Source organism: Somniosus microcephalus, chromosome 7, assembly GCF_052327205.1.
Source record: "Somniosus microcephalus isolate GS21.2 chromosome 7, FLI_Smic_1.0, whole genome shotgun sequence".
NCBI classification, from domain to species: Eukaryota; Metazoa; Chordata; class Chondrichthyes; order Squaliformes; family Somniosidae; genus Somniosus; species Somniosus microcephalus.
In genome coordinates this window covers 79,294,062-79,322,034 of record NC_140993.1, presented here as the reverse complement: position 1 = coordinate 79,322,034, position 27,973 = coordinate 79,294,062, and the positions used below count along the sequence as shown (strand labels likewise).

The 27,973-nt window shown below is 46.5% G+C and overlaps 1 protein-coding gene across 1 annotated transcript in view; it reads left to right on the top strand.

Moving 5' to 3' along the window:
• Nucleotides 1-27,973, top strand: part of tmem67 (transmembrane protein 67) — a 495,060-nt gene that overhangs the window by 450,652 nt on the left and 16,435 nt on the right. Inside the window, exons 25-26 of the mRNA XM_085992667.1 lie at nt 475-577; nt 2,276-2,418. Coding sequence (XP_085848793.1) covers nt 475-577; nt 2,276-2,418 — 246 coding nt within the window. The remainder of the gene's footprint in view (nt 1-474; nt 578-2,275; nt 2,419-27,973) is intronic.

Below are 27,973 nucleotides of genomic sequence, written 5' to 3'. Positions count from 1 at the left end.
TCCACCCCTTCACCACACCTCCTGCAAGATGATCTCCCACATTTTGAAAGTGTGATCTTAGTATCACTGCATCTTGGAGTACCCCCCACCCCCGTTCCCATTAAGGACATCCCGCAGCCATTTAAGAGTAGATGATTGGCCCAATTTTTCAATTTGCAGCCAATTAGCTTCCAGACTTGACTCCATTAAGTTTTCCATGTGCAGAGAGCCTATTGAAATTAAGAAGAGGGGCCTAAATCAGAAAATTGTGCCACGATAAGTGCTATGCTGCAGACTGATTTTCCAATTCTGGTTTTACAGGGATTGCAAAACCTCAGTTTTTATTTCTGTTTGTGTTTTTATTTCAAATTTCCAGTATTTGCAGCTCTTTCTTTTTATACAAATATAATTTTCATGTGACATTCCCTCTTCAGACAAGGTTGTTTTGTTAAAACTCTAAAAAGCATTGAATTTGCATTTTTTGTTTGATTACAGGCTCTTCGTGAAATGGATTACATTGTACAGGATAAACTGTTATTGGAACGAGTAATTGGAATGGAGCTACACGAGCCAATAGACAAGACCATTTTTTACAATGGTATAATTTCCATTTACAAACTCTTTTTTCCTTCTTTCTGTAATTACACATTTACAGAAGGAATCTATAAACCTAATGATAACCAGCTGTAACATTTTAACAGGATATAATCAATTCATGTTCTATCGCTGAAAGATAACTTGGGTAACTGGTGTAAGAAAAAAAACTTTTGGACCAAATACTTTGATTTAATTTCATTTGATTTAATATCTTTGGATATTAATACTAGTGAAGGTTGCAGTTGCTTATCATAAGGTGAACTAGTGATGGAAATAGTTTTATTTTCAAATATCTTGTCCTGCAATAAACTTAGTTATAACATCACAACTGGACAAATAGACTGTTAGATCAAATAACAAAATAATTATTTCTCAGCCACAAGAGCACAGCTCGTCTTGGGAGTCAAATCTGTCTGTTGCTATTCTGACAAATGTTATTAGTCTCACCCAGTGATACAGACTCATTTTGTCTTTGACATTGAGAGCTTTTATTGGTTAATTTTTTTAAATTCATTCACGGGATATGGGTGTCGTTTGCAAGGCCAGCATTTATTGCCCATCCCTAATTGCCCTTGAGAAGGTGGTGGTGAGCTGCCTTCTTGACAACTGGGTGGCTTGCTCGGCCATTTCAGAGGGCAGTTAAGAGTCAACCACATTACTGTGGGTCAGGAGTCACATATAGGCCAGACCAGGTAAGGACAGCAGATTTCTTTCCCTAAAGGACATTAATGAACCAGATAGGTTCTTACAACAATTGGTAGTTACATGGTAACCATTACTGATACTAGCTTTTTATTCCAGATTTATTTAACTGAATTTAAATTCCCCCGCTGCCATGGTGGGATTTGAACTCTTGTCTCTGGATCATTGGTCCAGGCCTCTGGATTACTAGTCCAGTAACATAACCACGTTGCTACCGTTTCTGGTAATTACTTAATTAATGACAACTGTCACTGTCAATTAAAAAGGAAGCAAGTGCCCCCTTCTTAATGGGGCACAACCCATAAACTGTAAATTAACCAAAATGAAATTTAATCAAATTAAAATTTTATTCCGAGGGGTAATGAACAATGTTCCCCATGCAGCGGCGCAGCGCTCTGCATCTCCCACGCAGCTGGATCACCGGCTTTTAAATAGGAAAAAATGCTTTTGAATGGGTCGCGCAGTTCCTTAAAGGGGCCTGGCAGCCAAAAAAAAATTAAAGTGAACATTGGTGATGAAGCACTCCAGTTGAGAGCTTGTCTACCCCGAAATAAATATTTCTCTTGGGTGACATTGATAATTGTAGAGAAGGCTAGATTTGAGCAAAACTGTTGCACCCAATGCTTAGAAAGCGAAATTAGCTTTCCTTTGGTTAGCTCTGCATCTTTCTTGCAGCCAGATAATCAATATTACAAGTTTCTGACAGCTATGTGGACTTAGCAACTAACATCCATTAAGCAGCCACCTGGACAGAAGTGACTCACCCGTCACCTTGAAGTGAGGCAAATTACGTGTATTTTGGATACACACACAGATGGTTTGTTTCCAACAAGCAGTAACCAAATTAAAGTGGTCATCAGCTATCTAAATTGCATTAGGAAATATCAAAAACGTAACATTTATGATTTGAAACAAGGCAGGTTCTTAAAGATATTTTAATGATGCAGTTTATTTACTTTGTGTTAACACTAAAAATGTATCCTCTACTTTGTCTCAGATGAAACCCTTTCATTCACTGATGTTCTGTACTATGGCAACGAAGGCACACTTCTTATGTTTGATATGCTGTTCTTCTGTGTTGTGGATCTTGCTACTCAAAATTTTATTCTTGCTGCCTTATTAACTTATGCACAACAAAAGGTATGTACGCATTCGTACTCAGTGTACCATGGGTAACATAAGTAATGCAAGCAGGAAAATCAAAGGAGGCCAGTCCCTTTAGAAGTCTTACCTTGCATCCAATTACCTTACTGTATCCTATGTTTTATGTTTCCTGCAAAACCTATCACTTCACATTTCTCTGCATTAAATTGCATCTGCCATGTGTCTGCCCATTTTACCAGTCTGTCTATGTCCTCCTGAAGTCTGTTACTATCATCCAAATTAATTGCTACATTTCTGAATTTTGTGTCATCTGCAAACTTTGAAATTATGGCCTGTATACCCAAGTCCAGGTCGCTAATATAAATCAAAAAGAACAGTGCTCCTAATACTGACCCCTGGGGAACACTGCTGAAAAACAACCATTCACCACTACTCTCTGCATTCTGCCTCTTAGCCAATTTCATATCCACGCTGCCACTGTCCCTTTAATCCCATGGGGGAAAAATTCAGTAGGTAGCACCACCCGTTAGCGCCTTAAGAGGGCGCTAAGTGGGGCGCAAACCAACTAGCGCCCGGGCGCGGCGATATCTGCGCCTCTCGCGAAATTGACCGGACATTTTGCAGCGGCGCTAAACAATACCACCCGATCTCCTGCACACGCAGATCTTGACGTCATTCGAGAGTGCAATGCCCTTGGGGAGCCCCGGACCAGAAATTGAGTGGTGCCCCCCTCCTTTCCGCCTGGCGCTACCAACGACAGGTTGACTGGAACGCATCCCAGTTGCTGTGGGGCTGGGGGTGCGCTATTTAAAGGGGGACTCTTCCTGTGTGGTAGGCATTTTTGCACCACTCATTCTGAGAGAGAGAGTGAGATTTGGAGAGAGTGTAGGGGTGGCCTGTGGTGGTGTTTGGCGCGTACGCCCAGTCAGTTATGCCCCTGACTGTTTGTGAGCAGTTCGAATCGCTCCCATGCCCCTGGGTTCTAGACACTGGACTTAGGTACAGGCGGCGATACAGAAAAGACTTGAGTAGACAGGTGGTTTGGATGTAAGCAAAACTCAAGATTTTATTAAACAGAAAAATAACACAGTCTTATGAGAAGTTATTAGTGTAAAATTACAGGCGAATACAAAATAACTATACTTATACAGGGAATGGGGAACACACGGCACATCGAAGGAAAACAACTATCTTAACAATCCCCTTATCCTTATCCCACCCCCTATACCTAACTAGATTAAGCTATGAGGGGCCAGAATTTATGCTCACCAATCAAAAGATCTGCTGAACTCAAAAACAGCGGTGGGATTCGGGGTTCGCTCTTTGTGCTCTCTGGAGTCTGCCGTCATCACGTGGTCTCCGGGTGCTGCAAGGGCATTGTCCAGGTACGAGTACCCCAAAGTTAAAGTCTCTGCTTGGGTACTTTACCTCGCAGGGCTGATGGTTCCTCTTCCTCGGTCGGTAGTTGAAGTTTGCATGAAGATAGTTACAGGTCAGCTGAGACTGAAGGCCCGATCATTCGAAGCTTGTCTTCAGTCGTCTTCCTCAATTCGTCTCCTCAATTCGTCCTTGCCTCCTCGCCTCGTCGCGTCCCGCCTCGCCTGGCCTGGATTGTCCGTGTCCGCCCGATGCAGTGCCTGGGCGATTCCAGATGGAGTGGGGAAAGGCACGGGCAGAGGCCAGGGGGTAAGCGCGGGACGGGGGAAGAGCAGCAGCCACGAGGGTGAGGAGCAAGGAGAGGCCGGAGAGAAGAGAGAGATTGCTACCCAGGGCCTTCAATTATACTCCTATGGATGGCCCTTATCTGCGCGCCAAATCAGGTTAGTTCTTTCTCTTAATCTTGGCGGGCTATTTTAAATAATGGTAGCAATCTATACTAACTGTTTTTAGATGGCCGGTAATCGCATCTACTGGCCCAATAATTGACTTGTTTTGTTATGAATACACCTTGATGGGCCTGTCCAGCCTCGATGGCTTCCTTAATCTGTTCCCGATTATTTATGCATAATGGCCTTAACTATAGGCCTAACTGAGTTTTGATTTGTCTCCAATTTGATCTAATACATAATTCAAAGCCCTGTCTGGTTTTCAAAATGCAAAGTCTCTCTTCACAGAAACTGCAGCTTTGGTTTCAATTTCTCCACAAGCTGCCTGCGTCGCAGAGTCCAAGTTTTTAAAAAATCTCACAGGCTTTCTGCCACGAGGCGTGGACGCCATCTTGGGTACCCCTTTTGATTTAAAATGTCCACGCAGTGTCCCTTTTATTAATAATAACGTTTGGGGAAATGTAGAAATTTTGCAAATCTTACAAGAGAGAAAGAGAGAATTCTGCATTGAGTCAACGCTGTCTGAGGTAGTTTTGGCTTCTGACCATAACTTTGCAGGTACTTTGCTTTTTGACCTTCGTAACTTTGATTGCCCAGATGCTATGGGGGCTGCAATGGATGGGAACGTTGTCCTTCTCCATTACATTCGGGGGGAACAGAGACGCAGAGAGAGAGTGGCAATCATAGCCAGACGGAGGAGGGCCAACAGGCCTCGGTACAGGAGACCTTACCCTCCCAGGGTGTTTCGCCAACAGTTCTCCTACATTAATATGTCTGAGGAGCAGTGTTTGCGAAGGCTGCGATTCAGCAAGGAGGTGGTCACTGAGCTCTGCCACCTGCTTCAGCCAGATCTGCAGCCTCAACTGAGGAGCAGGACGTCTCTGTCAGTGGCAGTGAAGATAACAGTGGCTCGCAACATTTATGCCACTGTCTCATTTCAATCAGCTACTGGGGACGTCGCCAATATCTCCCAGTTCGCGGTGCATTGCTGCATCCGTCAGGTACCAAATGCCCTCTTTAAAAGGAGACGAGAGCACATCTCTTTCCCCATGACCCCGGACAAGCAGCAAGAACGCGCAACGGGCTTTGCGATGATAGCTGGCTTCCCCATGGTGCAGGGCGCCATTGACTGCACCCATGTGGCTTTGCGGGTGCCGCAAGAGAATGCCGAGGATTTCCGCAACCGAAAGGGCTTCCATTCCTTAAACGTCCAGTTGGTCTGTGACCACAGACAGCTGATACTCGCTGTCAATGCCCACTTTCCAGGCAGCAGCCACGATGCCTTCATCCTGCGCCAGACTTCTGTGGCAGACCTTTTCCAGGCACCGCATCACCCAGGAGGTTGGCTTCTCGGGGACAAGGGATATCCTGTGTGCACCTGGCTGATGACCCCGCTCCGTTTGCCCAGCACCCCTGCTGAACTACGATACAACGAGAGCCATCAAGCTACCAGGAACATCGTTGAGCACACAATCGGTGTGCTCAAGCAACGGTTCCGCTGTCTGGACCATTCTGGAGGAGCCCTGCAGTACTCGCCTGAGCGAGTCTCCCACTTCGTTGTTGTGTGCTGCATGCTGCATAACCTTGCAATCCTCAGGACCCAGCCAATTCCACCAGGCATTGGAGCACCAGCAGAGGAGGAGGAGGAGGAAGATGAGGAGGATGATCATCAGCAGTACCAAGGCGGGAGGGAGGCACAAAGTGGAAGGGCCGACCATCAAAGGCTCATAGCAAGTCGCTTCTAGGCCCCCTCTGAGGGAATGGCTTCTGCCATTCAAACAACCTGAATGAAACCATCCCGCAACCCCTAAGCCGGTCAAGGCAACAATGAGTGCAAAGACCAAACATGTACATTTTGAATACAGACACTTCTTTATTTCACAAACTCTGTGTGTCTCATTTCCGCATGACAAAGTAATAGAAAGAAACACAAAAAAAAGCTGTCATTCACATAACTGGCTCTCACAACCTGGAGACAATGTCCAAAACAGTAACAAAAATTTGACCACGAACCTCGGCCTTCAATAAAACAATGAAAAACCTTTTGCCACCCCACCTACTTTTTGCCCTTCGAGGGTGATCTGCTTCCCTTGCGAAATTCCCCCCTTCCCACCCTGCAGCTCCTCCGTAATGGGACCCCAGTGGCTGGAGCAAGGCTGGGGGAAGGCTGCTGAGTGTCAGAAACTGAGACTGCAGATGCCCTTGAGGGACGGCCTGGACCAGCTCTGGGCCTGGAGGGCCCGGCTGCTGACTGCACCAACTCTGCATGGGTGGCAGCAATCTGTCCTACAGGTGGTGGCAACTGCAGTGGAGAAGTGCCAGTGGTGGCAGCAGGAATGCTGTCATCTTGAGAGAGGACAGCAACTCCCTGCTGGACCGACACACTGGCACTCCCACAGGGCAGCACTTCAGCATGCGGAGCAATCTGATGGAGCACAGATTGCTGGCCTGCTGCGGTGCGGTGAGAGCCTCGGGGAAATGTGCCCGATCCAGTGAGGGTGGCAGCAGTCAGTGCTCGCGTGGCCTCAATCTGCGTCTGCATGAGACCAGCCACTGACTGCATTGCAGCACTTAGCATTTGCGTGGCAGCCGCCTGTGCTACAGCGAAGTGCTCCACACTCCTTGCCAGTGATTCAATGGATTCGGGCAACCTTACCACTGCAGCCATGAGCTCAGTGTGCCTTTGCTCCGCCTGGGCGCTCATTTCAGCGAGGACCCGCTCTTCGTCTGCGTCCAGTGTAGCAGGACTCGAGGCCATACTCTCTCTCCGGGAAGAAGACCTCCGAGCTTCCCTACCCCCATCGCGTTGCTGCAGCCCGCTGGGTCCTGGAGCTTCACCCTCATCAGACCATTCCCCCCTGCTCCCCTCCAGGGAAGGCATGTCCCCAGTATGGGCATGGGCTGCCTCAGTAGAGGGTGGCGCTGATGGTCCGGCTTCCTCTTCCTCCTCGCCTTCAGCTTCACTCTCACTGGCAGCTTGAGGGCCCGTTTCCTCACCTGGTGAATCACCATCTGAAAGCAGGGAGGTACAAGAGTGGCTTTGCGTGAGGACAGGGTGGCAGCAAGGGAGGCATGAGTGCAGCGATTTAGTGATTTGGATTGAAAGTGTCAAAGGCTGCTGTTGTGAGGGACAAGTGGAAGGAGAGAGGACAAAAAGGTGATGACCTTACCATTGCTGTCCAGAACGGGTCGGCGTCTCCAGTGACGACGGGACCAATCACTCGGCTTGCCACAATCCTGTGGACGCGCTCCTCAAGATCGCTGAGGGGTTGAAGCTGAGGCCGCCCTCCACCAGTCCGTTGCTGCTGTCTCCTAGGAGACAGCTTGGCCTGCAAGAAAAAGGATGGCGTCTGAGTAAATATACAGCCATGGTCTTGCCTGATGTGCCTCCCATAGTTGAATAGCCCTTACTGTATGCAGCCATGGTCTTGCCTGATATGCCTCCCATAGTTGAATAGCCCTTACTGTATGCAGCCATGGTCTTGCCTGATGTGCCTCCCATAGTTGAATAGCCCTTACTGTATGCAGCCATGGTCTTGCCTGATGTGCCTCCCACAGTTGAATAGCCCTTACTGTATGCAAAGTGTGGAATGTGCATGTGTGTTTGATGAAAGGGTCATCGGTGTTGGATGAGTGTTGGGCATTGGGGCTTTCAAGACACTCTGGCCATAAAGTGAGGTTGAGATGGAGGGATGAAGAGGTTTTGAAAAATAGGCACTCACCCTGACGACCCGAGTGAGGTCGTTGAACTTTTTCCTACATTGCACATGGGTCCTAGGCAGCATGCTGCTTGAGGAAACGCTTTGAGCCACCTCCCTCCACACTCTTCTGTACTCGCGTGGCAAAGGCCTCCTGCCACTCTCTGGGTACAGAATGGATCTTCTGCGCTCCACCCCACGAACCAGAGTCTCCAAAGCCCGCTCGCAGAAGCGCTGTGCTCGCTCCCTGGCCCTTTCCATAGTGTCTGGCTGCTAGATTTAGCCACAGGCCTGCCCAGGCCGAGATTCAAGGCTTCAGTGAGCAGGATGTGGCTGCAGAGCAAGATCAACCCTCCCCTTTAATAACTGACCGGCGCCAATGTGTCTGTATTCAATCGCTAACTGACAGCACCTGCGCTGCGTCCGCCCTCTGAGGTAGCGCCTCACTCCTCGGCCTTAGCACCTTAAGAGAGTTGTGTAGCGCCTGATTTAGCGCTCCAATCACCTCCAGGGGCGATAAAAGCCAAGTTTGCTGTCGGAGGCGATAATTAGCGCCATGCGCTAAACTTTGCGCACCGCCAGTAATGGCGCCCCATATGGGGCGATACCGAATTTTTCCCCCTATGTGTTTTAATTTTCCTAACAAGTCTATTATGTCTAACGGAGAGGGTTGATGAGCCTTTTGAGTGTCCGCATACACAAGATCAACTGCACTACCCTCATTAACCCTCTCCGTTACTTCATTAAAGAACTCAGTCAAGTTAGTCAAACACGAAGGCCATAAAATTCGGCTCCGCAGTGCCCATTTTGGTTCCAAAGTGATGTCTGTGGCGCACACTGCACCAGACGCCATCTTGGGTAGGGCGTTAGCATGGGTGCAGGGAGCATGTGCCAGAAGTTGCAGAGTAGGCAGGTCATGACGTCAATCAGTGTGCAACGCTAATTTGACACCAGCGCTGCCATTTTGGAACTCAACATGCCAGCTAACGCTTTCTTAAACACACAGCTAAACACGCATTCAGCAGCAGGAAGGACCCTCCACCATTTAAATCTACTTGCAGGTTAGTTGCTGATTGATTTCTACTGGCTGTTGTTGCATTTGTAGAAGTGTTTCATGGTTTTTACAAGTATTTCAAGTTGCTAAAGTCTACAGGGAATGGTGTGGCAGGACTTTGTCCTGACTTCAAGGATTCTGCACAGACCACTTGCTCCCAGACATGGGTGCAGTAGTAGGCATTCCACTTGGCCTGCAGGATGGCAGGGAGAATGAGCAGAGGTGACACAGAGCAGGACAAGCTGCTGGCAGAGGGAGGAGGAGGAGGGGAAGAAGGGCTCTCAGCAGGAGGCCATATCTGCCCAGGGTGTTCAGGGAGCAATACTCCCACCTGAACCTCAGCGAGGAACAGTGTGTCAGACATCTGCATTTCACCAAGGATGTCCTCACTGAAATCTGCCACCTGCTGCAGCCACAACTGCAACCTTAGAGCAGGGCGAGCACTGCATTGCCAGTGGCTGTGAAGATCACAGTGGCCATGCACTTCTATGCCTTGGGCTTCTTCCAGACTGGAGCAAGAGATATTTGCAACATGTCCCAGTTTGCTGTGCATTGTTGAATAAGGGAGATAACTGGGACTCTGTATTCGAGGAGAGCTGAACACATTTCCTTCTCTTTGGCCAAAGAACAGCAGGCGGAGTGTAGGCTTCCCCATGGTGCAGGGTACCATTGACTGCACGCACGCCACTTTGTGGGCTCCGCATGTCAACTCTGAGATATACCGCAACTGAAAGGGATTCCACTCCCTCAATGTTCAGCTGGTGTGCCACCATACTCAATGAATCATGCAGGTCAGTGCCCGGTATCCTGGTAGCAGTCATGATGCCTCCATTCTGCAGCAGTCTGCTGTCCCATCGGCATTTGAGCCACCATGACAAACCAAAGGGTGGCTACTGGGAGACAAGGGCTATCCGTTAACAACATGGCTTATGACTCCGGTGTGCAACACATGCACACGTGGGCAGCATTCATACAAGGAAAGCTATGCTGCCACACAAAATATCATCGAGCAGATGAGCATGCTGAAACAACGCTTCCACTGCACGGGCCGCTCTGGTGGAGCCCTGCCGTACTCAGCAGAACGGGTGTCGAGATTCGTGGTGGCCTGTCTCATGCTCACCTTACCATCCTGAGGGCACCAACCACCAGCCATATGACGACCAGCTGAGGAGCAGGAAGAAGAGGAGGAGGAAGAGGAGAAGGAGGAAGGGATTAGGCAACCCAGACAGCCTATTTCTGGCTGGGCTGTCTGTGACCAACTCATCCAGCTGCAAGACCAGAAAACGCAACCCCAATTCCATATTCACCAACAGTCTCACACCTTACCTTCCCTCTGTCACTAACCAACACTATGTCCGCTTGGTCACAATGCAAAAATAAAAGCCAACACAAAATTAACATTCCAAAACAAATTTATAAATTAAATCATGCCATATTGCATACAAACATAAACTAATCACCCTTGTGCATTCTCTTAGTGCCTGTCTTCTCTGTGCCTTTGCCTGTCCTAGTGCTCCTACGCAGTGCTACCACACTGGCTGCAGCATGGCTGGTGGAAGATTGCTACTTTCAGTGGAGGAGACTGCAGGTGGCCTTGGAGGATGACCTCGAGTAGCTCTGGGCCTAGAAGTCCCGGCTTCGGACTGCACAATCTCGGCATGGGCAGCAGCAGTCTAGGCTGGTTGGCTGACAGGTAACTGCAAAGGCACTGGTGTTGTAGGCAGGGGTGGGAGGACGAATGCTGTCATTCTGAGAGGGGAGAGCAGGTTCGTGCTCCACAGAATCACTGCCACTCCCCCGGGACGGCGTCTCAGCAAACATAGTAATCTGTTGGAGGACAGATTGCTTGACTACTGTGACACCCTGAATGCCCTTTTGAACACTGGTAAGCGCAGCCATGATGGCAGCAGTCTGAGCTTGTGTGGCAGCAAGCTGAGCTTGCATGGCAGAAGTCTGAGCTTCCACTGCATCACCCAGATGTTGGGTGGCTTCTGCTTGTGCTGCAATAGAAGCTGAGACATCGGCCATCAGACCCTGCATGATTAGCAAGTGTGCTAATGGAGTTGGTCATCACTTCCATGCTGGAAAGGATGGTCACCAAACTCTGCACAAAGCCTTGTGCCAAGTTGGTGCCAGACTCCTCCATGCTCATTGACAATGCACGCAGGCTTTCTGGCATGCCTGCCAATGCGCCAATCATTTAATTGTGCATACTCATCAGCCTTCTTCTATAGCCTGCCCCATCAAAAGTGCTCATCTGAGTCCTCTGCAGCAGAACCCGTGTGCGACCTCACCGTCCAGGGAGCTGGCACCTGCGCTACCCTTGCCCCCTGCCCTGGCTGCAGCCCACTCATGCTCAGTGTCTCACCACGTGCAGATCCCACGTCTAAGCTATGCTCTAAAGTACGCGGAGTGTCAGTATCTGAGCTGGTGGCTGCAAGTGTGAAATCGAGTGACGGTACTGTATCTTCATCACCACTGCCTTATTCCTCTTCCAGTTCTTGCTCCTCCACCACTGCCTGGCCAGGTTGCAGTTCTTGGGTATCTGAAAGGGGAAAGGTACAAAGGTAGGGTTGTACTGAGGGGTGGGGGCAAAGCAAGAGGTGCATACTTACACCATCGGCAGCTTGTAAATCAGGAGAGATTTTGGGATGAGGGGGCAGTGGGATGTGAGAAGGAGGATTAATTATGAAGACTTATTGGTGACAATGATTATACTTTCTTCAGTGTAAGCGAGACTTGATACATTACTAGTATCAGAGCAGTAGTTAACAAGGTGCAATCAAGTGTTATATTACCCATTATGCCCTGGGTAGAAAGGTTGCGACCTCCACAAGCAAACCCCCGCCGGCCCATTAGCCCTATAGAATCTGTGTACAGTCAGTGTCACACATGTGGTCCCTCCACCAGTCCCTTCCTCCTCGCCCGTCTGTGGATAGTTCCAAGCTTTTCAGCCGAATACCTCTAAATCCCTTGGGGGGAAAATTCAGTTGGTAGCGCCACCCGTTAGCGCCTTAAGAGGGCGCTAAGTGGGGCGCAAACCAACTAGCGCCCGGGCGCGGCGATATCTGCGCCTCTCACAAAATTGAACGGATATTTTGCGGCAGCGCTAAACAATACCGCCTGATCTCCTGCACACACAGATCTTGACGTCATTCGAGAGTGCAATGCCCTTGGGGCACCCCGGACCGGAAATTCAGTGACGCCCCCCTCCTTTTCGCCTGGCACAACCAACGACAGGTTGAGTGGAACACTTCCCAGTTGCTGGGGGGCTGGGGGGGCGCTATTTAAAGGGGGCCTCTTCCTGGCTTTTGTGTGGTAGCCATTTTTGCACCACTCGTTCTGAGAGAGAGAGAGAGATTTGGAGAGAGACAGAGAGAGAAAGAGAGACTTCAGCATTGAGTCAACACTGTCTGAGGCAGTTTTGGCTTCACCATAACTTTGCAGGTACTTTGCTTTTTGACCTTCATAACTTTGATTGCCCAGATACTATGGGGGCTGCAATGGATGGGAACGTCATCCTTCTCCATCACATTCAGAGGGCACAGAGACGCAGAGAGTGGCAATCATGGCCAGACAGAGGAGGGCCAACAGGCGTCGGTACAGGAGACCTTACCCTCCCAGGGTTTTTCGCCAACAGTCCTCATACATTAACATGTCTGCGGAGCAGTGTTTGCGAAGGCTGCGATTCAGCAAGGAGGTGGTCACTGAGCTCTGCCACCTGCTTCAGCCAGATCTGCAGCCTCAACTGAGGAGCAGGACGTCTCTGTCGGTGGCAGTGAAGATAACAGTGGCTCTCAACTTTTATGCCACCGGCTCCTTTCAATCCGCTACTGGGGACATCGCCAATATCTCCCAGTTCGCGGTGCATTGCTGCATCCATCAGGTAACAAATGCCCTCTTTAAAAGGAGACGAGAGTACATCTCTTTCCCCATGACCCCGGACAAGCAGCAAGAACACGCAACGGGCTTTGCGATGATAGCTGGCTTCCCCATGGTGCAGGGCGCCATTGACTGCACCCATGTGGCTTTGCGGGCGCCACAAGAGAATGCCGAGGATTTCCGCAACCGAAAGGGCTTCCATTCCTTAAATGTCCAGTTGGTCTGTGACCACAGAAAGCTGATACTCGCTGTCAATGCCCACTTTCCAGGCAGCAGCCACGATGCCTTCATCCTGCACCAAACTTCTGTGGCAGACCTTTTCGAGGCACCGCTTCACCCAGGAGGTTGGCTTCTTGGGGACAAGGGATATCCTGTGTGCACCTGTCTGATGACCCCGCTCCGTTCGCCCAGCACCCCTGCTGAGCTACGATACAATGAGAGCCATCAAGCTACCAGGAACATCATTGAGCACACAATCGGCGTGCTCAAGCAATGGTTCCGCTGTCTGGACCATTCCGGAGGAGCCCTGCAGTACTCGCCTGAGCGAGTCTCCCACTTCGTTGCTGTGTGCTGCATGCTGCATAACCTGGCAATCCTCAGGACCCAGCCAATGCCACCAGATATTGGAGCACCAGCAGAGGAGGAGGAGGAGGAGGAGGAGGAGGATGAGGAAGCTGGTCATCAGCAGCAACAAGGCGGGAGGGAGGCACAAAGTGGAAAGGCCATCCGTCAAAGGCTCATAGCAAGTCGCTTCTAGGCCCCCTCTGAGGAAATGGCTTCTGCCATTCAAACAACCTGAATGAAACCATCCCGCAACCCCTAAGCTGGTCAAGGCAACAATGGGTGCAAAGACCAAACATGCACATTTTGAATAGACACTTCTTTATTTCCCAAAATGTGTCTCATTTCCGCATGACAAAGTAATAGAAAGAAACACCAAAAAAAACAGTAATTCACATACAGTATTTATATGGCTGGTCCAGTTCAGTTTCTGATCAATGGTAACCCCCAGGATGTTGATAGTGGGGGATTCAGCGATAGTAATGCCATTGAATGTCAAGGGGAGATGGTTAGAGTCTCACTTGTTGGAGATGGTCATTGCCTGGCACTTGTGTGGTGCGAATGTTACTTGCCACTTGTCAGCCCAAGTCTGAATGTTGTCCAGGTCTTGCTGCATATGGACACGGACTGCGTCAGTATCTGACGAGTCTTGAATGGTGCCGAACAGTGTGCAATCATCAGCGAACATCCCCACTTCTGACCTTATGATGGAGGGAAGGTCATTGATTAAATAGCTGAAGATGGTTGGGCCTAGGACACTGCCCTGAGGAACTCCTGCAGTGATGTCATGTGATTGAGATGAATGACCTCCAACAACCACAGCCAACTTCCTTTGTGCTAGGTATGATTCCAACCAATTGAGAGTTTTCCCCTTGATTCCCATTGACTTCAGTTTTGCTAGGGCTCCTTGATGCCACACTCGATCAAATGCTGCCTTGATGTCAAGGGCAGTCACTCTCACCTCACCTCTTGAGGGTGTTATTTTATTCTCTTTTTAGGGGTGGGCCTGAGGCCAAATTATTGACAAGACCAGTTAACCTATAGAGATTACCCCAAAAATTCAGTACCCAATGGGGCGTCGAGTTCTTTGCCTCAATTCTTGGATGAAAGCCCTCCCTCAAAGGGGCCTCATGATCTCAGCCAATTTATCTTTCTTGTTTTTACATTTTGACGCTTCCTCCATTGGAATTCATCTTATCTCTGTCCCCATCCTCCCTGGTACAATTGGTACTAGGCCTGGCCTTGTACCCTTTCAATCATGAGGCCCAAGCCAGAGCTGTTCCACTTCAGCCGGTCATTATCTCACTTTCATCTAGCAAACTGCTCCATCTTGAGATGGATACCTTAACTCCCCTAAATTCCTTTTATTCTAAGTCTTTTTATATTAATTAACTTTTAATTATCTTCACAAGTCGTTCTGCTAAACAAACTCCAAATTCTACCTTAGCATTATAATATGGTTATTAGTAATAATGGAAGAAACATAGGTTGCGCCTTCATTGGCCAAATTAAAGATACATTAACAAAACATTAACAAAGTCAAAACCCTAACTTACAAACAAGGCAGGCAAGTCCATCCTGTGGGTCCGTGTGTGGAATATTTATGCTTCATCTAATCTAAATAAATGAAGACATTTTGTCTCAAATTCTAATACGAGCTTTCAGGAAAACTAAACTTATACATTAACCCCTTATTTGTCTCGAGCAGAAACATACAATCATTTAAACACAGTATTATTCATGTAGCCATATACATTTTTAGGCACCCCTAGTTTCTAACACCCCTCCTTCTCCTGACACCATCTGTGTTTCACTCCCAGACAGTGTCTAATTCAAATGAGACATGATGTCCTTGTCCATCCTTTATCTCGCCTGGGAAGTCAACAGTTATGATTTTTTTATGGCTTCGCTATGACTTAGCCTTTGTCCCATATCAGAGTCTCTGGAATCTTGCCAGGCCGGCTTTGTTGTTTTACAGGCAACTATTCTTTTATGAGAAAATGCTGAAAAGGCCTTTTTAAATTCTGGTCAAGAGGACCCATGAGCCTTTAGTTTTCCTCCATCTTACCTCCCAAACCAGGACTACCCAGGGCATTTCATAATAGGTTTACAAGTATAAGTGTAACGATTACATAATTAAATCTATAATCTACAATTAATAATAGTATGAATTGATTATATTTCAGGTTAATTAGTGAGTGAATGTGATGAAATCTTAATCTACAATTAATAATAGTATGAATTGATTATATTTCAGGTTAGTTAGTAAATGAATGTGAAGTGGCAACTTCCCCAGTATTCTCACAGTCCACACACTTGAGGGGGAGGAGCAGCCCTTTGACCCCCTCACTCAAATTCAATTCACTGTTCCGGTGTTCCAATTCTGCCCCACCTGTGATATCCTCTGTTTCTTCTATCTTTCCTGCTCTTACCTCTACTTCGTCTCGGATATTCTCTTTCGGTGTGCTCAATTAATTTTTTGGTGCTTGTTACTCATAGGCATAAGTGCACAATTGGCTTATGCGCCAGTGGAGAAGGGTTCTCTTTTCATTTTATTTAATTTCCTTCCAGAGTCGAGCCTCCTCCAATAATCCAGTATGTCGCTTAAGCCTCCTTAACATAGTTTTTACTAAGCGGATTACATGCATCAAATACACTACCATTACAAGCTTGAGTACTATGAGAGCGTGTGAGATAATACGAAGCCAAGGGTGTGCTGATATATTAAGCCCGATATCCCACCAGTGTGAATCGTCCCCTATGCTGTCAATTTCAATATCTATTCTCAAGTTATCTTGCTCCAACACGAGCTCACTGAAGTCCTCAGACAACAGGGGAATGTTGTACCCGAATTGTGCTACATAATTGTGCAGCTCATACTTAAGTGTCTCATTTACTGTCAGTTCCACTTGAGTATAGGTTTTGATATTGATTAAAATGTGTTGATTGATGGTTGTGGGTAGATGTGGTGTGAAGCAGAAACTGGGGCTCTTAATGGGACAAGTTCTCTTAGACCCATAAAGCATGTAAGTTGCGGTAGTAGTGTCACAGTAGGTTCCTTTTCCCTGATCATTTCCTTCCTCAATCAAGTACGTTATCACCACTGTCTGGGTAACATTGCACATCCTAAGGAACAATCCCTCGCAGGTGTTCAGACTAGAGATCGAGTAGGAGCTTGCCTCTTATCCTACTCGCTCCGTCTCCCACCACTCTTGGTTCCCAATCCCACTGTATCACCTACTCGCATTAGTCAGTGTACCTGACAGTCCCCATGCTCCACACAGGAGGCACCACCAAAACCACCTCATACTGGATTCGTACTGGCTTTTCCCATGCTCTGTTACCTACAAAACACAATTATTACAGTCATAGTTATAATTCAGTCTTACAGGAGCTAGGAGAGAGATTAAAAAGCAGGACCTCAACGGTAGTAATCTCCAGATTACTCCCGGTGCCATGTGCTAGTGAGTACAGGAATAGGAGGATAGAACAGATGAATGCATGGCTGGAGAGATGGTGCAGGAGGGAGGGCTTTAGATTCCTGAGTCATTGGGACCGTTTCTGGGGAAGGTGGGACCTGTACAAGCCGGACGGGTTACATCTCAACAGAGCCGGGACCAATACTCTCGCGGGGAGGTTTGTTAGTGCTGTTGGGAAGGGTTTAAACTAGCTTAGCAGGGCACCAGCATACAGGAGTATAAAAGAGGAATAAGGTGCATAAAAGAGTGATTGTGTTGGATAGTACTAGAGAAGATAGTACTAGAGGTGGTAGTAGTACCATATTAGATAGGAGCAGACTAAGAAAGACTACGAAAAATTCAAAACTGGGTTTAGAATGCATGTACGTAATTGCACAAAGTGTGGTGAATAAGGTTGGTGAGCTACAAGCACAATTAGCCATGTGGGAATATGATGCTGTTGCAATAACGGAAACGTGGCTTTAAAATGGTGAGGACTGGGCACTTAATATTCAAGGGTACAAGGTGTTCAGAAAAGATAGGGAAGGTAAAAAGGGAGGTGGGGTGGCAGTGCTGATTAAGGAAGACATTGTAGTGTTGGAAAGGGAGGATGTTCTTGAGGGGGCAAGGACAGAATCCATTTGGTTAGAGTTGAGGAGCAAAAAGGGTATGATCACGCTATTGGGAGTATTCTATAGGCCTCCAAATAGTGAGAGGGAGGTAGAGGAGCAAAATCTGCAGGGAAATTGCAGAGATATGCAAGAGCTATAGAGTGGTGATATTGGGGGACTTTAATTACGCAATTATCGATTGGGATTATGCTAGGGTAAAGGGAAAGGAGGGGGAGGAATTTCTGAAATGTGTTCAGGAGAATTTCCTTGACCAATATGTTCTTGGTTCAACTAGGAAGGAGGCATTGGTGGATCTGGTGCTGGGGGATGAGGTGGGCCAGGTCGACCAAGTATCTGTGGGAGAACACTTGGGTACAAGTGATCATAAGAACATAAGAACATAAGAAATAGGAGCAGGAGTAGGCCAATCGACCCCTCGAGCCTGCTCCACCATTCAATAAGATCATGGCTGACCTGATCCTAACCTCAAATCTTCTATCACTCTGCATCCACCCGAACCCATGTGATCTCCCGGGAGAGGCGAAAAACCAGATAAAGACCCAATGGCCAATTTGGGAGAAAAAAATCTGGGAAATTCCTCTCCGACCCATCTAGGCGATCGAAATTCTTCCAGGAGATCACTCTGTCCCTATATTTTCTGCAGTACTTACCTTCTGTAAAGGCGATCTCCACCCCAGCCAGGAACAGGAATAAAACCATCTCCTGAAATCTAACACAGAATTAGAACACAGTAGGAGCAGAACAAGGCTACACGGCCCCTGGGCCCACTCCACTACCCACAGGGCCATGACCATTCCGAACCTAGACTCATGTCCAATTTCCTGCCCGCTCTCCGTAACCCTTAATTCCCTTTCCTTCTAGGAAACTATCTATTTCTGTTTTAAATTTATTTAATGATGTAGCTTCCACAGCTTTCTGGGGCAGCAAATTCCACAAACCTACCACCCCCTGAGTGAAGAAGTTTCTCCTCATCTCAGTTTTGAATGAGCAGCCCCTTATTTTAAGATTATGCCCCCTAGTTCTAGTTTCACCCATCATTGGGAACATCCTCACCGCATCCACCCGATCAAGCCCCTTCACAATCTTATATGTTTCAATAAGATCGCCTCCCATTCTTCTGAACTCCAATGAGTAGAGTCCCAATCTACTCAACCTCTCCTCATATGACCACCCCCTCATCCCCGGGATTAACCAAGTGAACCTTCTTTGTACTGACTCGAGAGCAAGTATGTCTTTTCTTAAGTATGGACACCAAAACTGTATGCAGTATTCCAGGTGCGGTCTCACCAATACCTTGTACAACTGCAGCAATACCTCCCTGTTTTTATATTCCATCCCCCTAGCAATAAAAGCCAACATTCCATTGGCTTTCTTAATCACTTGCTGCACCTGCATACTAACTTTTTGAGTTTCGTGCACCAGGACCCCCAGATCCCTTTGTACTACAGTACTTTCCAGTTTCTTGCCATTAAGATAATAACTTGCTCTATGATTTTTCCTGCCAAAGTGCATAACCTCACACTTTCCAGTATTGTATTCCATCTGCCAAATCTCTGCCCACTTACTTAGCCTGTCTATGTCCCTTTGCAGGTTTTTTATGTCCTCCTCACTCACTACTTTCCGTCCCATCTTTGTATCATCTGCAAACTTTGATATGTTACACTCGGTCCCCTCCTCCAAATCGTTAATATAGATTGTAAAGAGTTGGGGACCCAGCACTGACCCCTGCGGAACACCACTAGTTACTGGTTGCCAATCTGAGAACAAACCATTTATCCCAACTCTCTGCTTTCTGTTAGAGAGCCAATCCTCCACCCACGCCAGAATATTACCCCCAATCCCGTGATTTTTTATCTTGAGCAATAATCTTTTGTGTGGCACCTTGTCAAATGCCTTTTGGAAGTCTAAATACACTACGTCCACTGGTTCCCCTTTATCCACCCTGTATGTTACTTCCTCAAAAAACTGAAGCAAATTTGTCAAACATGACTTCCCCTTCATGAAACCATGCTGAGTTTGTCCTATTAAATTATGTTTATCCAAATGTCCCGTTACTGTCTCCTTAATAATGGACTCTAACATTTTACCAACCACAGATGTTAGGCTAACAGGTCTATAGTTTCCAGCCTTCTGCCTACTACCCTTTTTAAATAAGGGTGTTACATTAGCAGTTTTCCAATCTGCCGGGACCTTTGCTGAGTCCAGTGAGTTTTGGAAAATTATTACCAATGCATCCACAATCCCTACCGCTACTTCCCTCAAGACCCTAGGATGCAAGCCATCAGGTCCAGGGGATTTATCCGCCTTGAGTCCCATTATTTTACCAAGTACCACTTCCTTAGTGATTTTAATCGTATTTAGTTCCTCCCCCCCTAGAGCCCCCTGTTTGTCCAGTGTTGGGATATTCTTAGTGTCCTCTACTGTAAAGACTGATACAAAATAATTGTTCAGTGTTTTTGCCATCTCCATGTTTCCCACCATTAATTTCCCGGTCTCATCCTCTAAGGGACCAACATTTACTTTAGCCATCCTTTTTCTTTTTATATAACTATAGAAACTTTTACTGTCTGTTTTTATATTTTTTGCTAATTTACTTTCATAATCTATCTTCCCTTTCTTAATCAATCTTTTTGTTATTTTTTGCTGTCTTTTAAAGACTTCCCAATCTTCCATCCTCCCACTAGATTTGGCTACCTTATATGCCCTTGTTTTTAGTCAGATACTATCCTTAATTACTTTACTTAGCCACGGATGGCTATCTTTTCTTTTACACCCTTTTTTCCTCAGTGGAATATATTTTTTTTGGAAGTTGTAAAATAACTCCTTAAATGTACACCACTGGTCATGTACCGTCTTACCCTTTAATCTATTTTCCCAGTCCACTCTAATTAATTCCGCTCTCATACCTTCATAGTCTCCTTTATTCAAGCTCAGCACGCTTGTTTGAGATCCAACCTTCTCACCCTCTAATTGAATATGGAACTCAACCATGTTATGGTCACTCATTCCAAGGGGATCCTTTACTAGGACATTTTTAATTAATCCTGTCTCATTACACAGGACCAAATCTAAGGTTGCTTGCCCCCTGGTCGGTTCAGTTACATACTGCTCAAGAAACCCATCCCTAATACACTCAATGAACTCATCCTCAAGGCTGCTCTGCCCAATTTGATTTGTCCAGTTAATATGATAATTAAAATCCCCCATAATTATAGCTGTTCCCTTATTACAAGCCTCAACTATTTCCTGATTAATACTCCGTTCAACAGAGTTGCAACTGTTCGGAGGCCTAGAGACTACACCCACTAGTGTTTTTTTCCCCTTATTATTCCTTATCTCCACCCAAACTGTTTCACTATCCTGCTCCTTTGACCCAATATCATTTCTCTGTATTATAGTGATTCCTTCCTTTATTAAAATAGCCACCCCACCTCCTCTCCCTTCCTGCCTGTCCTTCCTGATTGTTAAATAACCTGGTATGTTTAATTCCCAGTCATGGTCACCCTGCAGCCATGTTTCTGTAATGGCCACAAGATCATACCCATATGTCATTATTTGTGCCGTTAACTCATTCATTTTGTTACGAATGCTACGTGCATTCAGATAAAGAACTTTCAAATATGTTTTGTAACACTTAGTTCCTGTTTTTTCCCTTTTTAGTACTTTACTTTTTACTCCATACCTTCTGTCCCTTCCTGACACATTCTGTTTTTTAATTCCCCCACTGCTACCTAAGTCTATGACCTTCTCTGTTTTCATTTCTATTATTTGCTCTCTCGAAACCTCCCCCCCACTAATTAGTTTAAAGCCCTCTCTACAGCCCTAGTTATATGATTCGCCAGGACTCTAGTCCCAGCACTGGCCAAGTGGAGTCCGTCCCAACAGAACAGCTCCCTCCTGTCCCAGTACTGGTGCCAGTGTCCCAAGAAGCAAAACCCATTTCTCCCACACCAGTCTTTGAGCCACGCATTTAACTCTTTAATTTTATTTATCCTAGCCAAATTCGCTCGTGGCTCAGGTAATAACCCAGAGATTATTACCCTTGAGGTTCTGTTTTTTAATTTGACCCCTAGCTGCTCATACTCCTTTAACAGAACCGTCTTCCTTGTCCTATCTACGTCGTTTGTACCAACATGGACCACGACAACTGGATCCTCCCCCTCCCACTCCAAGTTTCTTTCCAGCCCAGAAGAGATGTCCTTAACCCTGGCACCAGGCAGGCAACACAGCCTTCGGGACTCCCGCTCTTGACTGCAGAGAACCCTATCTATCCCCCTAATGATACTATCCCCTACCACTACAACATTTCTTTTTACTCCCTCCACTTGAATGGCCCCCTGTACCACGGTGCTGTGGCCAGGTTGCTCATCCTCCCTGCAGTCCCCGCTCCCGCCCTCACAGGGAGTAAGAACCTCGATCCTGCTGGACAAGAACAAGGGCTGCGTCTCCTTCAACACTACATCCTGGATCCCTGTACCTTCCTCACTCGTAGTCACACCGTATCATAAGATTTAGATTAGCAATGGAGAGGAGCAATGAACAGTCTAGAGTGGAACTTCTAAACTGGAATAGGGGCTCATTTCAATGGTTTGCAAAAGGATCTAGCCAAGTTAAAATGGAACCAAAGACTGACAGGAAAAACTGTAACGGAGCAATGGGTGATCTTTGAGGAGGAGATGTTTCAAGTACAGGCTAGGTACATTCCAACAAGAGGGAGGGGTAAGGGAACCAAAGCAAGGGCTCCTTGGATGACGAGGGAGTTAGAGAAGATGATTAAACAAAAAAAGAGGGTGTATGATGCATGTCAGGTGAATTCTTCAAGGGAGAACCAGACCAAATACAATAAGTTGAGAGGGGATGTGAAGATGAAAATAAGATTGGCAAAGAGAGAATATGAGAGTAGAATGGCGATTAATGTAAAAGGGATCCCAAAAATCTTCTACCGACATGTAAACAGTAAGCGGGTAGTAAGAGGTGGGGTGGGACCTATTAGACACAAAGAAGTTGATATATGCTTAGAGGCACAGGGCAAGGCTAGAATACTCAATGAGTACTTTGTATCGGTGTTTACTAAGGAGGTGGATGCTGACAAAATATCGGTAGAAGTGGAAAAGGCAGAAGCAATGGAAAGAGTGAAAATTGATAGGCAGGATGTACTAGAAAGGCTGGGTATACTTAGAGTGGACAAATCGCCTGGTCCAGATGGCTTGCATCCCAGGTTGCTAAGGGAATTGGGGGAGAAGATAGCGGAAGAGCTTGCCATAATTTTCCAATCTTCCCTAGATGCAGGAGAGGTTCCTGAGGATTGGAAAGTGGCAAACATGACACCATTGTTCAATAAAGGGTGCAAGGACAATCCTAGTAACTACAGGCCGGTCAGTTTAACATCAGTGGTGGGTAAAGTTTTAGAAACAATAATCAAGGAAAAAATTAATGGGCACTTGGAGAGGTTTAAGCTAATTAAGGAGAGCCAACATGGATTTGTAAAAGGCAGATCGTGTTTGACTAATCTAATTGGATTTTTTGATGAAGTAACAGAGAGGATTGATGAAGGGAATGCAATGAATGTTGTCTACATGGATTTTCGGAAGGCGTTTGACAAAGTACCACATAGAAGGCTGGTTAACAAAATTGAGGCTCATGGAATAGGTGGGTCAGTGGCAGTTTGGATAAGGAATTGGCTTAAGGACAGATAACAGCGAGTTGTGATAAATGGCTGTTTTTCAGACTGGAGGATAGTAGACAGTTGTGTTCCCCAAGGGTCAGTGCTGGGGACACTGCTTTTTGTGATATATATAAATGACTTGGATGTTGGAAATACAGAGTAGAATTTCTAAATTTGCCGATGACGCCAAACGTGGGGGTGTGGCAAACAGTAATGATGATACCAGTCGACTGCAACAGGACATGGAAAGGCTAGTAGAATAGGCAGACAAGTGGCAGATGGAATTTAATACGGAGAAGTGTGAGGTGATGCATTTTGGCAGAAGGAACAGGGAGAGGCAATATACATTTAATGGCACAGTTTTACAGAGTATGCAAGAACAGAGGGACCTGGGAGTTAATGTGCATAGGTCCCTGAAGGTAGCAGGACATACTGAGAGAGTGGTTAACAAAGCATATGGGATCTTGGGCTTCATAAAGAGAAAGCTATCAATTTACTATTCTTAACTACACTTTCACTAGAATGTACATTAATACCAGATTGCACCCAGGTGATTTATGCCAATTTACCCAAGAAAAATGATTCCCATTTAGTGGTGTAATGAAACATTTCCTATTTCTATCTTACATCTTAGGTGGGGCTTCCTATTAATCACTATTCATATCTCATTCATGAGCCCTGGAAGAACTTTACTGTCCAATACGATATTAAAGATAGAAAACATAGGTCAAACATTCCCATTTGGTCCAAGTTATTAACACATTATTTTCATTCTTTATAACCCACTATATTGTGCCCGAGTCCATTTTGTCATTTCAAACTTATCCCAAATCCAAACAGCGGTATTATTGGACTGACTGGTTTTGTCAATGTTCAATTTTATTTCCCCAAAACCTTTTTCTCTTGATACACAGCAATTGGCAGGACCACCTAAGCTGCTTTCCAACCAGTTTCTTTCAATGAAAATTTGACTATTCCCTTAAACTTCAGTTAGATTTTCCCTTCTCGAGTGCTTGAAACAGCAACTCATATCAATTTTATTTTTATCAATTTATCTCATCAATTCTACTTTCAGAAAAAGGCTTGGTGGTTTACATGGTGTTTTAACATTAGAGACAGAAGTGCTCACAATTAGTTTACAAGGTAACTTCCATATAACAAAAGAAAGCAGAGAATCCATTGTGGCTCTACTTAAGAGCCCAAAGGGTTCATTTGCCAAATCATAATGAGAAGGTGGCGGTGAGCCGCCTGCTTGAACCGCTGTAGTCCGTGTGGTGAAGGTACTCCCACAATGCTGTTAGGTAGGGAGTTCCAGGATTTTGACCCAGCAACGATGAAGGATCGGCGATATACTTCTAAGTCAGGATGGTGTGTGACTTGGAGGTGGTGGTGTTCCCATGTGCCTGCTGCCCTTGTCCTTCTAGATGGAAGAGGTCACGGGTTTGGGAGGTGCTGCTGAAGAAGCCTTGGCGAATTGCTGCAGTGCATCTTGTAGATGGTACACGCTGCAGCCACGGTACGCCAGTGGTAGAGGGAGTGAATGTTTAAGCTGGTGGATGGGGTGCCAATCAAGCGGGCTGCTTTGTCCTGGATGGTGTCCTTTTTGTATTTGAGACAATTGGAATAGTCTCAGATACAAAGATTGTTGGACACCATTTGCAATGCGTGTTGGGCGAGTTCACTGGCTTGAGGATTATCTCGGTAGGTTTTTTTTGATTGATACCTGAGGGTTGCCCGGGAAAATCACTGTGCCTCCCTTTATTAATTGTCAGATTCCTGCTGTCATTTTCAGAGCTTGGGGCTGTTTTAAAGCCATGGCATCTGACCGGGGTCTGTCTCCTCCTGGGATCGGGATATTTTATTCCTTTCTGGGGATTGGCAAGCGAGTAGATTAAAAAAATAATTAACCAGGAGAGAGAGGGATCCCAGCGGAGAGAGCGGTTCAAAGTTACAAAATATGCGAAAAGGAATTCAATCAGCTCCGGGGAGAGTCTCGGCCAGAGTTGGGGGTTCCGCGGTGGTAGAGAGAGTAATCTTGAAGTAGAAACATAGAAACATAGAAGTTAGGAGCAGGAGTAGGCCATTCGGCCCCTCGAGCCTGCTCCGCCATTCAATGAGATCATGGCTGATCATCCAAATTCAGTACCCTGTCCCTGCTTTCTCCCCATATCCCTTGATCCCTTTAGCCTTAAGAAATATATCCAACTCCTTCTTGAATATATTTAATGAATTGGCCTCTACTGCCTTCTGTGGTAGAGAATTCCATAGGTTCACCACTCTCTGGGTGAAGAAATTCCTCCTCATCTCTTACCCCTTATCCTTAGACTGTGACCCCTGGTTCTGGACTCCCCGACCATCGGGAACATCCTTCCTGCATCTAGTCTGTCCAGTCCTGTCAGAATTTTATAAGTTTCAATGAATGGGTGATGGCAGAATTTTATTAAATTCAGTGCTTGGCTAGAAGTTAACAGGGAAATTATTCCTGTAACCTCTTCTCCCAAAAGAATAGGTGTGAAACTATTTCACAATAATCCCCAAAATGTACCAGGAAAAGAGTTTGAGAGGTTGCTCTTAATTCTTCCTTCCCCCCCAAAAAAATTCAGTTGATCCACTCAGAGTTTGACATTCTGCTGTCTGTTTGGAGGCATGGCTGGCTAATCAAAGTGGGCCAAGGCCGACTGAGTTGTTTGCCATTTTTGCCGGGAATGGCAGTCTACAGGAGCAGGTGGGGAAGTGCGCCAGTGTCGGCAGCCTCAGGGTCTGGGTCTTCTTGCAAACGACAGTTGCTGCTACTCGACTCGTCACGGTGCGGCGAACAGGATGCGACTAGCGTGAAGGCCTCCAGTAAATTAGTTCATTTGCACGTGGCCTTGGAGACGGGGGAAGGGGGTGCGGAAAGAAAGCGACCTGCAACCAGCCCTTGGCCCCTCTCCGTGGTTTGTTCCAGCGGCCTCGTGGGGAGGTGGGGGTAGAAGGTTTGAAAGAGTGGAAAAGAGCAATGTTGTTGGGGCGGGCGCTACGACAGTCAGTCCCTGTTCCCTTGGCCAGAGGAAAATCAGTTGGGGCGCTCTCTTTCAATTGCGATGGGGTACGCGTTGTGTGCAGTGTATATGTACATGAATTAGCTCAGCGGTGTTTCCTGTCAACCCTCGCAAAGAATAGCTACTTGGGTAATGTATCGGAGGGCAACAGAACTGGATCCCAATACCCTTGGAGAAGGGGATGTGAAATCTGATCTCTGCCATCTCTTTTGTAGCACTGCAATACTATTTGTATGTGTGTGTATATGTCAATGAAGGAGAAAGCAGTCCGGTTTGTCTTCTTGTATACTACAAAATGATGGGTCTGAGTTGAGCTATGATTCCGCAGTACTGGTTTCCTACTACTAGAACCTTTTTTATTAAAATGGAGCTGCAGCAGGAGAGCTTCATGTCTGTAATCGGTCAGTGACAGCCGAATGCGCTTCCTGTCTGGGAGCAAAGGCCAGCAAGGGGTCGGGTCGGGAAAAAATTGATTTTTAAGAGTTTGTCTCATGATTTTTGAGATAGTGGGGTTGGCATTACTGTAAATCATTTACTGTGGGATTGGAAATCAATTAATTCAAACAAACTGCAAGTCTACGTGTTTCAATCCTACTTAATAAAGAAGATTCAATGCATACTGAACTTGTGGTTTTCCTGTACTCCGCTACAGTTTATTTGTCCTGTGTCAATATCCTCATGGAGAGCACCAGCAACCACTACTAGCACAAAATCTGAACCCAAATAATAATAGGGCCTATTTTCCTAGGAGGTTTGTCTCTGGGCACTGAACAGACACAGCATACCTGAACTGTTCTGCAACTTTCTAAGCCTCAGAAAGTCTGAATTTGGTGGGCCAGTTCATTATCACTGTTGGTGACAACAACCGAAAGGTCTCCAGCCATTCCCTGGCCCAATTTCCCTAAACACAAAACAAGCAGCTTGCCTGTAGTCTCTGTCTATCCTTGCACAAAAGCAAAATACTGCGGATGCTGGAAATCTAAAATAAGAACAAAATGGTGGAAATAATCAGCAGGTCAGGCAGCATCTGTGGAGAGAGAAACAGAGTTAACGTTTCAGGTCGATGACCCTTTGTCAGAACTGGAAAAAGCTGGAAATCGAACAGGTTTTTAAGCAAGTGCAGGGAAAGGGGGTAGGGGAGGCCATCTTTTGTTTCTTAACTTGTCACATTACCATCTCTGTTGTGTATGTACCTTTAAGAGAATAACTGGTCTCAGACTGCAGTACCGGCAGTGACCACCCCTGTATAAAAGGCGCTAGAGAGCCTCTGTTTGTTAGTTTCACTATTGACTTCCACCAGTAAAGACTTGTTTGTTTTCACTCCTGCTGGTCCGTGTCTCAATCATTCATGGACTTAACACTGGCGACGAGGAAGAAACGAACTTACCTGCAACTCGGCAGCACCTCAGACGACGTTGTTGAAGGTCGTAGCCAGAAGAAAGAAAAAAAGAAAATAGAGTCCAATGAAACTCGGGAAACGGGCGTCGACCGTCAATCATCGGTTTGAAAACTTGCAGGAGAGACTGTTCAGAGCCAGGCTGGGTTCCTCGGTCTGTGGTTTCCCAGCTAATCGGGCTGGTGGCAGGTAGTGCTCTGATCCTTCCTGGGCTGCGGCGGGCTGAAGCTCGATCGGGTGGCTTTTCAACGGGGCCGGGCAGCGAGTCGGGAAGCAAAGAGAGAGAGAGAGGGTGCAGCACACAGGGCGCGGCCGGTGCTTCGAAGCCGGGCAGCGTTCGGACCTAAGAAGAGGGAGGGAAGTGTCCCAGAGGGTCCG